Genomic DNA, 12336 nt, shown 5'->3' with positions numbered 1-12336 from the left:
TTCTGTGTTTTCCAGTTCAAGTTGTTCAAGCTGAAAAAAAACCTGTATTTCATTATGTCATATATATAGCTACATATAGATATGCAAATAGATATATGCATGTAGGATTCCTTCCAAATTTGGAACTGAACTGTATGTAGTCATGATGAAAAAACTGTGCATTCATGGCTTCTTTAAATATATACATCCATCACAGAACTTTCCAGATTTTGTAACTACAGGAGAAGTTCATATAATTTCCATAATAAAAATTGTTTGTGTGAATAAGTTAGTTTATTGGTGCCAGCAATCAGCAAATATTTTATGAGAAGACACAGCTGCAAAACAAAACTGTTGCAAAGGTTCATGGTGGTTTTAAAGTGAATTACAGCAGCTGAAATGGCACTAAAAATTATCAAAGCAAAAATGTTCTATTATTTTCATTTGTAACAGCAACATATGATTTTGAAAGGGACAGAAATGTATTTCTGTGATCTGCTCTGTTGGCAACTAGCAGGAAGGTTGCTAACTAGCACAGTTACATCTTTAATAACGTAGAACAGAGCATGGCTCCCTGGGAGCCATTCTGCTGCCTGAAGTCCCCAGGGGGCAGGGAAGCCATGTCCACCATGCTACAGAGTCATGCAGCTCCTTCCACACCATGTGCCCTGGAACTTGAATGCCTCAGCAAAGAGTATTAGTGGGAGCACAGGGTTGCAGTCCTGTAATTCTCCCTTCTAAGACAAACTAATCCTTGTTCTAGAAAAACAGCCTTCATGTATGACTGGAGGGGACTCAGTTATCAAATCCTGTGGTCTTGTTGGTCATCGTCTTATTTATCTCAGTCACAAGTCTGAAAAGTACTCTGAAGGCTATAGCATTTCCTCATAGTGTCACAGACCCGGTATCTTAAGGTGCTGTAAGAATGAGACAGAGGTTGGCATCTGCTTCTATGGAATTACCAAAATATCATAGAATCATAGAATGCTAGGGATTGGAAGGGACCTCAAAAGATCATCTAGTCCAATCCCCCTGCCGGAGCAGGGACACCTAGATGAGGCTACACAGGAACGTGTCCAGGCGGGTTTTGAATGTCTCCAGAGTAGGAGACTCCACAATCTCCCTGGGCAGCCTGTTCCAGTGCACTGTTACCCTCACTGAGAAGAAGTTTCTTCTCAAGTTTAAGTGGAACCTGTTAATGTTCCGGTTTAAACCCATGACCCCTTGTCCTACCATTGTTTGTCACCGAGAAGAGCCTGGCTCCATCCTCATGACACCTACCCTTTGAATATTTATAAGCATTAATAAGGTCACCCCTCAGACTCCTCCAAACTAAAGAGACCCAGCTCCCTCAGCCTTTCCTCATAAGGGAGGTGCTTCACTCCCTTAATCATCTTGGTTGCCCTACGATGGACTCTCTCCAGCAGTTCCCTGTCCTTCTTGAACTGAGGAGCCCAGAACTGGACACAATATTCTAGATGGGGTCTCACCAGGGCAGAGTAGAGAGGAAGGAGAACATCTCTCAACCTACTAACCACCCCCCTTCTAATACACCCCAGGATGCCATTGGCCCTCTTGGCCACAAGGGCACAGTGCTGGCTCATGGTCATCCTGCTGTGCACCAGGATCCCCAGGTCCCTCTCCCCTAAACTGGTCTCTAATGGATCATTCCCCAACTTTTACTGGAACCTGGGATTGTTCCTGCCCAGATGCAAGACTCTACATTTGCCCTTGTTATATTTAATTAAATTTTTCCCTGCCCAACTCTCCAGCCTGTCCAGGTCCCGCTGAATGGCAGCACAGCTTTCTGGTGTGTCAGCTACTCCTCCCAGCTTGGTGTCATCAGCAAACTTGCTGATAGTACACTCTATTCCCTCATCCAAGTCATTGATTAATATATTGAACAGTACTGGCCCCAGCACCGACCCTTGAGGCACTCCACTAGATACAGGCCTCCAAACGGACTCTGCCCCATTGACCACGACTCTCTGGCTTCTTTCCTTCAGCCAGTTCGCAGTCCACCTCACTACCCGATCATCCAGACCACACTTCCTCAGTTTAGCTATGAGAATGCTGTGGGAGACTGTGTCAAATGCTTTACTGAAGTCAAGGTAGACCACATCCACCGCTCTGCCATCATCTATCCACCTCGCTGTATCTTCATAAAAGGCAATGAGGTTGGTCAAGCATGACTTACTCTTGGTGAAGCCACGTTGACTGCCGCTAATGACCCTCTTATCCTTGATATGCCTTGAGATGGCACCAAGGATAAGTCATTCCATTACTTTCCCAGGGACAGAGATGAGGCTGACCAGTCTATAATTACCTGGGTCTTCCTTCTTGCCCTTTTTGAAGACTGGAGTGACATTTGCTTTCTTCCAGTCTTCGGGCACCTCTCCCATCTCCCAAGACTTGTCAAAGATGATGGAGAGCGGTCCAGCAATGGCTTCAGCCAGCTCCCTCAGCACCCGTGGGTGCATCCCATCTGGGCCCCTGGATTTGTGGATGTTCAGATTGCCCAACTGTTCCTTAACCCAGTCCTCATCAACCAAGGCAAATTGTTGCATAGAAAGTTTTTAATTTCCTTATGTTTTGAAGGCCATTTTCAGTAATATCTGTTTTCAGGCTTCCCCTTCACACAAGTCCATGCTCCGTTCTCCCACCGAAATTACCTCTGTTGCTAGCCTTGGATTTCCTACTGTTAGAGTTGGCATTTTTTAAAAAAATGTATTTTTATAAGTAGATGTTGTATAGAGGGATAGTTTCATATTTTGCAAGTATTATCTATGGATTACTGTTTTATTTTCCAGATAGTTTCCCACACTGGTTATTATGAGGTCTGAGGTCAAGGAGAAGCTTGATTCCTAAACATGTGGCAAAATAGCCCAACACTTAGCCCTGACGTGATAGTAACTGTGCTATTAGGCACTTTGCTTCCCAGGAGGAGGCTAAAAGTCAGAGATACAGTGAACTGCCATGTGCATATTGATTGCTGTGAATTAATAGCACAGTTAATTTAATGGAGTTAATAAATAAGGCTTCTTCAGTATTTATTAGTCCTCAGAATTTGTTTGGGTTTAATGCTACTATTCTAATCCCTCTTATTAGTCTGGCTACAGACAAATTTTGATATTGCGATAGTTTTTGTATACTGGGTGTACAGCACAGGATCTACCTCAAACTATTGCAAAACTCTGTGGAAGGCAGGCCCATGAAGCCTGGCTTTCTTTAGATTAATGCTAAGGTAATGAAGTATTTTGGTTCATGTTCCTTTCTGTAAACGAGTGAAATTTTCTGTAGGTTTAACTGTTAGGAAATAACCCAGTTTTATGCATGGGATGTCTCTATCTCTTGTCTTTACTGTGCTTTGCCTTTTTTGATAAGTGCTGTGTATTATTTAGAAAACAGAAGATTTTCTCCTCATATTATGGTGTCATCATTTTTGGTCAAGATTTGTACCGAAACTTCTTAAAAGTGGATTTCAGCATTAGAAATCACGAAGTTATAGTTCTGCTCGATACACTCCAGTTTGTATTGTGCTTACACAGCCTTCCCAGAAGTACGAAGAAAAGATTAGCAAAAATACCCTTGCTGTGAATTGCTTTATGCTGCTGTGTTGCCTCTTATCTGTGAGTAAACCAAGAACCATTCACAGCCCTTTTAACCTGCTTCAGAGCCTGCAGGAGCCATTTCTGAGGCTGAAAACAACTGAGATTAAAGATAGTGCTTTTTAATATGTTGCTTGATCTGTCTAATCCAAAACAGCTCTGCATAACACCTTTGCAGCTTGATTAAGGGTTGCTGAGCCAGCAGTGTGCCCAGGTGGCCAATAAGGTCAGCAGCATCCTGGCTTGTATCAGGAATAGTGTGGCCAGCAGGACCAGGTCAGTGATTGTCCCCCTGTACAATTGTCCCCCGCTGGTGAGGCCCCACCTTGAATCCTGTGTTCAGTTTTGTGCCCCTCACTACAGGAAAGACATCGAGGTGTTGGAGAGAGTTCAGAGAAGGGCACTGAAGATGGTGAAGGGCCTGGAGCACAAGTCTGATGAGAAGAAGCTGAGGGAACTGCGTCTGTTCAGCCTGGAGAAAAGGAGACTGAGGGGAGATCTTATCGCTGTCTACAACTACCTGAAAGGAGGTTGTAGCGTGGAGGGTGTTGGTCTCTTCTCCCAAGTAAAAAGTGATAGGATGAGAAGAAATAGCCTCAAGAGTTGTGCCAGGGAAGGTTTACATTGAATATTAGGAAAAATTTATTCATGGAAAGGGTTGTCAGGCGTTGGAACAGGCTGCCCAGGGAAGTGGTGCAGTCACCATCCCTGGAGGTGTTTAAAAGATGTGTAGGGATGGTTCTTAGGGACATGGTTTAGTACCAGTGTTAGGTTAATGTTTGGACTCTATGACCTTGAGGGTTTCTTCCAACAAGAAGAATTCTATGATTTCATTCAGATGTTCAGCAGAACTGACTTTCACAGCTGTTACTGTATTCTGGGATGTGGAGTATGACCAGTTTGAATTCTGCATGTGAGAGGATTTCTGCAGCTCATCCCCAAACAATAGGGATTACTCTTCCTTTTCTTTGTCTTTCTCTCTCAGGGGTGCGGCGCCAGATTGCCCACTGCATGCGGAAGGGGAGTGGAATGATCAAAAACTCCTTCTGTGATCCAGCAACGCAGCCAAAAGGGCGACAAAAGAAATGCTACGAAAAGGACTGTCCGCCTAGGTAATGGGGACTGGTAGGGCTCTGGTAATGTTAAACAGCAGCCTTTTTCAGAGGAGAATGTTGTTTCTAATACCAGATTAGTGTCATCTGTGGCCTGCCACAGTGAGAGCTCCCAAGCATTTCTGAGCAAGGTGGCAGAAGCCCAGTAGTGGGCAAATTAGAAGTGAGCTGCCCTGAGGGGTTTCCAGTGCAAATTACTGAGCGGTCTGTGCTGTGAATGGCAGAGATTGCTCTCTCATCTGTATAGATACTAGGTGCAGATATGCCTGAAAACTGAAAATTCTGATTTATTTTGAAAGTCTTATTCCTGTCTTAGCTTGAATGATAATGTATTACTGGGTGTTCCAAAACCTAACTTGCAGAGAGGTTTTTTAAGCCTTTTGATACTGTTTTTCAGTATTTTTTAATACTCTTTTGTCCTTTTCATGAGGGAGGGTGAGTGGAAATGCCCACCTCTATAATTCTAATTATTATACCTTCTTTATGACACTTGTTTGGCATGTATTTACCATGTCCCTTCTTATTTTTCCCTTTCAGTGAAGTGCAGCTCTCTTTATTCTGTGATCGCATGGGAATATTTTTTTCCCTTCCCATAATGTTATTTTAGTTCCTCTTCATCTCTGTTTTCTCTGTTGTACAATTTTAGGGAGGACTACAGGGTCGTACAATTTTAAGGAAGACTAAGCACAGCAAACATTCCATGTGATAGCAGAACTGTGGGCTTGTAAAATAGGCATAGATTTGCTGGAAGGGATCAATATTTGGTTTAGTTTCATGCTTCAGGTGCTGCAACATCTTGCTTTTTTCTTTCATTGTCTTCAAAAATTGTTTATCATGCTGTTTGCAATGGTATAACAGTCTTTCCCTCATAATTCCAGTTAAATTAGAATGAAATCGAAGTCCTTACAATAATTCCCTTGAAGTGTATTGTGTTATATTTGCCAGCAGTGAATTTCATGAAGCTTTAATGTAAAGAATTCTGCATGGCTGTTGGTTTTGTTAGTTGTTTCCATGTATCTTCACAATAGTATATGATGCCTCCTCTGGGAGCAACATCTTTGCACTTGCAGCCTCTATAAATGACTCTTAAAAGCATAAGCTGCCAGCATTCTATAATTCTGTGTAGATTGCTAGGAAATCAATTGATGGATTAAACTTTTTAATTACTTGACTAGTTAAGAGCTGAGGCTACCCACGTGTGTGGTGGTGTTTTTTATTTATAGCATGTATAAACTATGTGATTTATTACAAAGTTCCAAATGAACTCAGTTTATCCCATTTGTTTGAAGTGACTGCACTATTCAGACCTGCTCTTGAAAATGAGGGAGTGGAATTTGTCCCTTGTTGGGCAGATTTTAGAGTTATGTGACATGTGAACCAAGTTCTTCTGCAGGCCATGCAGAAACATTCTAATAGGCTGCCAGCATGACTGATGCTTCTCAGGCTCATTCTGCATTGTAGAGGAATGGACAAGTTATCCTTCTGAGGAGAGCAAAATACTGACAAAATGCAGTGCAGGAAACCCATATGTATTTAGTTCTAGGGTCACGATGCACATTTATTTTTCTCTCAATAAAAGAAGAGTGACTGTAGTAGTTTGACCAAGGGTCTGTCTAAGTCCTTGTTCTGGCTCCCAGCAGGGCCTGCAGCGATTAGAAACGATGCAGACTGGGACGCAGACAGAGATGCACGCACAGACAGAGAGCTCCTTCAGGAAGGGGCACAGAGCCGGGCAGAGCAGAGAGCTGAGCCAGACTGAGGCCCTCTTTATTAGCCATTGACGATTTATAGGATTTACAGATACGGGCCTGGACTAAGATGTTACATAAGATGTTTTTCCAATAATTGTTATTAAAAACACACTACACTCATGTTATGTTTGTTTCAGTTACATTCCCACTCATTCACAAAACAGGCCCAAGGACATTCACACATCATACATATGGGGGCGGTTTTCCGACCCAAGATACCATTCTCACTGGCCTGGGCTATCACTTCTTACACTCATAAAAAACATACTTCTGTGTAATCTGTCCAAGGCCCTTTAGCTGGAATTGTTGTTCCCACAAGGGCCTACATGCCTAAGGAAGAGTAAAGACAAGGCAGTCATAAATTATATCCCTAATGCTCTTCCAGCTTGTAATTTTTCTTAATTTGAGGCATTTCCAGAGGCATTTATGGCTTGTCTAATCAGTGACCTCCAATAGACCTCTTTTCCAAGTACTTGTCCAGCCTACCTCCACAACCTCTACCGCATACAACTTCCTCTGCAAGAAGTTCCATGGCTTAAACGTCTACTGTGTGAAACACCACCTCATTTTAATTATTTTTATCTGGCTCTCACTAGCTTTTGTCGATGGTCCCAAGTTCTTCTGTTGAAAGAGATGGCAGTGAAGAAAGGATTCCTATCCACCCTTCGCAAGCCCTTCATTTTATAGATGTGGTCTCACTTCCAGGCTGTAGTCCGAGCATGGAATTTAGTTGGTATTTAGTTTCCATGGCATATGTGTCACCTCTAGTCCAGACAGATAGATACACATCTCCATTTGAAAAGCAAGAGGGCACTTAAAGCCCATGGATAGCACAGTTTTGTTGGTTCTAAAGAAAATCTGAATGCTGCAGAAAGGTGTGGCTGTCCTGTATGGTATGATGCAGCGTAATTGAAGAACAAGTGTTCTGTAGAGTGACGGCTAAATTCTATGCTGGAGTTGAGGACAGTGACATTAAACATAGCACTGATGCAGGGGACCTCTGGTTAGTGCTGTAGCCATGGGACTGAAACTGTTACATGATCTAGCGCTTCCTAACAGTGAACCAGTTTCTTTATAGGAATATCCTGTCTAAACTGAGAAGGAAAATATCTTGCATAACCCTCCCTCCTGTGATCTTCTAAGTCCTGCTGATGGAAAACATGCTACCATGAAACTAGCAACTAGATGCTAAATCAGAATTAGATAATTTAACAGTAGCTACAGGCAAAGAATAACATTACTAACAAACCCGATCTTATCTCATTAATCCGTTTCAGGAAGTTAATCATAAACTGTTAAATTGACAAGCTTCTGAGAAGCCCAAGTCTTAACATTCTTGTTTGTTAGCTGATTTGGTCTACCTTTATTTTTCCCACACCTTCTACTAAAAGAATCTGGAGCAAAACAAATAAAATATTTAAAATGTCACAGTACACCTATGCCACATGTTGACTCAGAACAAAATAAAGATAGCTGAACAGTTGAGAGTTAAAATGTCATACAAACACTCATATAAAACTTAAGCGATTCCACATTATATTATGTGTTATGGTTTCCATTTATATGTTTCTTTGTTAGGCAGGTATTTAGGTCCCTAAGTGTTAATGATAAAAGTCAGTAGATACTACTTGAAGAAAAAGAGTGAGATTTTAGCTAGTTATAGTGTTATAAATGAAAGTTTTGCTCTCTCCTCTGAAGAAAATTTCCCAGAGCCTTTTAGTCTGACTACCCGCTTAAACAGAGTAATCATAGATTATTTTACAAGCACTTGGGATCTCCTGCTTTTTCTCTGCTCTGACTTTATTGTCCTGCTTCCAAACTGCTTAGTAAACTCCAACAGCATAATAACAGGAAATCTTGTTTCTATTATAATACACAGAGTGAAAATCAGTACCTTGTTGGTATCTGCTGTGCCTGATGCCATAGAAATATGCAGTGAAAGAAAACAAGTCTGTCTTTAGGTGTGACACATATGGTGGGAGGAGGGAACATTCAGCCCTATAGGCATTAATATAGCAAATTTTGGTTCCAGAATCCCATGCAACTGCTTTTTCAACAGGATCCGTACCTCATTCGACACACATCGTTTGAGTATAGATGAGGATTGTATAATGAACAAGGCTGTTGGGCCCTGCCTTTACTGTTACAGACCTTGGAAACTCAGTGTGATAGGAAAAGGAGATAGGTCTCATTTAAGGCAGCTGAATGCCACCTGAGGGAATTAGATTTTCTCCCTACATCTCTCCCAGGCCAGACTGAAGAAGAGCTGAGCACTCACAGCAGCAGCTGATAACCAAGTGAGGTTATGCTTTCACTGCACAGACTGCTCCCTACTTTGACAACCTTGGGAAAATTAGCACTCAGACAAATCAATTACCCAAATCATGCATTTTGTTTGTTTGTTCATCAGCACAATCTTTCCATGCCATGCCTGCCCCTGGAGATAAGACAATCCTGTCACTTCGCGGGGCCCAGGTGATGCATGAATATGTAAGAACCACTCAGTTGCTGTAGTGGTAAATGCCATCAGAAACCAGAAATGGATGCCGTCAGGAACAAGTACTGGATGGCAACTCCCATCAGGCTTCAGTTTCCAACAACTCATCCCAGTCTCTCATCACAATCAGCGCAGCTACCTACTGTTTTTCTTCCCTATGTCCTTTTCTTTGCCAAGCATCTCTCTATATGTGTGATGTGAACAAAGCCTTGCTTATCACTTGCCCAAAACTAAGTCTGTCTGGAACTGCTCTACATTCTTCAGCTTACAGCTGAGAGGTCGAACAGCTTGGTCATTTCAACTTAGAAGCCACATGTTTGGATCTCAAATTGCTGTGTCAATTTTGGATGTGTGCTCAGCAGTCACTCCCAGTTTTGGTTATGTCTCTGCAGTGTGAGGAGACAGCGGAAGCTTCAAGATAAAAAGTGTTTGGCAAAGCAGCCATGTGGGCGCTGCTACCTGCTGCGTGGTCCACAACCTGCTTTGGGGCATCCTGTACCAGAAAAGATAAATGAATAGTAGATGTCCTGTTGTCCTTGCTTTGCCTTTCTTCGCGCAGTTCTTGCCGCAGTTCAGAAGTCCTCAGTGGAGACCATGGAGAGACAAGAGTGCGTGTGATTCCACGTTACGTTTCTCATGCTTGCGTGTTTAAGACACGTGCATGTACCCTAGAATGCAAACATGCAAAATGCACCCTCATAAACTCTAGTTACTGATAAGAATAAACGTTCGGTCAAAGCAAGTTTTTTGACGTGTGTGTGGTAAACAAGATGCCGGGCAATTAACTGCTTCACTCACCAGTACCATCTGGTCCCTGTACTGAATGAGGAAGGACTCTATAGAAAAAGTTATGTGGCTAAATGTAGTTTTAAGATTGACCATAAAGTTGTAATAGGATAAAATCTTAATTCTGGGATTTCCGAACTTTAGATCACCTTGCTTTCTTCCATGACTTTATAAAAATGTTTTGTGTGCAGTAATGAATCATGCACCATTACTGCTGATCAAGATAGGTTGTGTAGCAGGCTCTGGTAATTTATGGCTAGGAGTTCCATATTTAAACCTGCAAATTACTGAACCTTCACTCAGAGCCATTTGAAAACAGTGAGGGAGGTGGTGTCAGATTAGCATGCCTGTAGCTTGAAATACATGATCTGGTCCCATTAAAGTTAATAGGGCAATTCACATACTGTGAGTTGCATTTGTGCCAAGGTGTCAGCAATTTACAAAATACTAGAGATGATAAAATTGGAAAGAAGAGGCGATGGATGAAAACAACCCTGAAATTGCTGGATTCAGGTTGTGATAATATATATTTCTCTTTTTTATTGCTGTTTTCTGCTGAGGTGCATGCGCTTTTTTGTCTTTAACCACTTGTTAGTTTTCCATTGCTGTTTACAGAGGCCTGGAATAGCAAGAAACAATACAAAGAAAGGCAGGAGAAGGAGAAAAATGTTTTTTTCTTTCATGACAGCAATGTCCAGAGGCCTCACACAGGGTTGTGGTGGCAATGGGCTGCATTCAAGAGCATGTAGCAAAACAGTCAGTGCCCCAAAGGGCTTATAGAGTAATTTGAAAGGAAATTAAGTATGTATACGTAACTAAAAAAAAGGAATACAGGTGTAGGTACTCCAGGGAAGACCAGATGGTTGCACAAATGAGCTGTGTGCATAGCTTGATTGCTCTGAGTCTCTTTTTTTTTCAAATTATTAGGAATAGATATCAGTGCCTTCCACATCAGTGACAGCTCATTTGCAGTTGAAGATTAAATTAATCAAGAAACAGAAGAGAAACATGGAAACTACAGAGGAAAGAGGAAAAGGATTGTAAGCAAACTGAAGAAGCTAGAAATGCAGTAAGATGGTAGACAAAAGGAGGAGTAAAAACCGTAATAAATCAGGACATCGATCTTTGGTGTATTTAACAGAATGAGATTATTTTGCTCTAAATTCATTAGTCTTAAAAGGAAAAAAATACAATGGAATTGTAGTTGTAAGCCTAAACCAAATTTTTCCACCTTTCTGTATAGAAAGGTGTTTTCTAAATATATACTTGTTTTGTTTCCAATGTAAGGCTTTGTCATGACCTGCTTTAAAACTCAGGAACAAGTAATATTGTAGAGGAGCTTTTGTGGCACAGAGTTCATAGCTGGGCCTGATTTCTTATACAGCAGTTTTGAGCTATACTCTTGCCCAGGTTACTCCAAACTGGACAGAAAAACACATGTGGTTTCTTGGGTTTTTTAAGTATAAAGAGGAATCTGTAGGCAAGTTGCAGAATTCACAGTTGATGCCAATGCTTCTCAAATAGAAAACCAGAAGTATTTGCCCTCCTTTCTTATTATAGATAGCAGGTATGCAGATATTTGACCCAGTCTGCATCAACATGAGAAGAAAGAGGCAGATGAAGCTGGGGAAAGACTAAGTTAAACCAGATATTAAGGGTGCCTTGCTGCTTCCTCTTCTGGAAATGACACAGGGCCAGTTTGAGCACTTCTATAGACATGTGTGAGGGGACCATTTCCACCTCCCTGCTGTAGTTACAGGCCCTCTGGTGATTTTCATTTGTTAACTCTTTTTGTACTGAGGCAACAATACACATATAAACAATAGGATAGACTAAATAGATTACTAAACTTCCTAGCGGTTCCTCCAATTTGGATTTGAAACTCTGTCTACTCAGTGGGTTCTTAATGTGTTATAGAAACATAATCAGAGCGCCTGCTGCTGTCTAGAACTCTGTGTCCCTCAGTGACTGGCTTGTACTAGAGCACAAGGCAGACAGGAAAGTTTGAGTGACCTGGATTTAATATGAAAAGTGTGTGTCTGAACCCAGGATTGAAATTACTGGTGCTTTTTCTTCTGGTCTCTGACTTTTTCCTTTATGTGCTTGTGATGGATTGTGTAATGATGATGTTTCTTAACCCCCTGGTTTTCAGGTGGTGGGCAGGAGAATGGCAGAAATGTTCAACTACCTGTGGCCCGACAGGCCAGAAGAAGCGAACTGTACTTTGCATCCAGACGGTGGGATCTGATGAGCAGGCGCTGGCAGCCACGGATTGCCAGCACCTGCTCAAACCAAAGACGCATCTGTCATGCAACAGAGATGTCTTGTGCCCATCTGACTGGACAGTGAGCAACTGGACTGAGGTACATTCATGTCAACTGAATTTTGAACTTTTTTTTTTTTTTTTCCCCTAAAGACTTGTTACAGTCACCAGGGAGAAACAATAACCTGCTTTTTTGTCTTTTTGAAAAGTTTTTTTGTTAATGTGTCTTCACAAATCCTTTGTGCAGAGTAAGAACAGCTGCACTGCTTCCTAAATCCCTCAGCAACTGTTGCATGTTAGCTGTTTCTGGGGGTTTGGCTTGCAGAGTTTTTGGAACTGT

The 12336-nt window shown here is 41.8% G+C and overlaps 1 protein-coding gene across 3 annotated transcripts in view; it reads left to right on the top strand.

The window, feature by feature from the left end:
- ADAMTS12 (ADAM metallopeptidase with thrombospondin type 1 motif 12) overlaps positions 1 to 12336 on the top strand; it is a 181215-nt gene that overhangs the window by 147759 nt on the left and 21120 nt on the right. For all 3 annotated transcript variants that reach the window (XM_065047518.1, XM_065047519.1, XM_065047517.1), the window contains exons 17-18: positions 4573 to 4699; positions 11886 to 12096. In XM_065047518.1, coding sequence (XP_064903590.1) covers positions 4573 to 4699; positions 11886 to 12096 — 338 coding nt within the window. The remainder of the gene's footprint in view (positions 1 to 4572; positions 4700 to 11885; positions 12097 to 12336) is intronic.

The sequence above is a fragment of the Columba livia genome, chromosome Z, assembly GCF_036013475.1.
Source record: "Columba livia isolate bColLiv1 breed racing homer chromosome Z, bColLiv1.pat.W.v2, whole genome shotgun sequence".
Classification (NCBI taxonomy): Eukaryota; Metazoa; Chordata; class Aves; order Columbiformes; family Columbidae; genus Columba; species Columba livia.
Note: the sequence above shows the minus strand (reverse complement) of the source record. Positions and strands in the feature narration are given on the sequence as shown.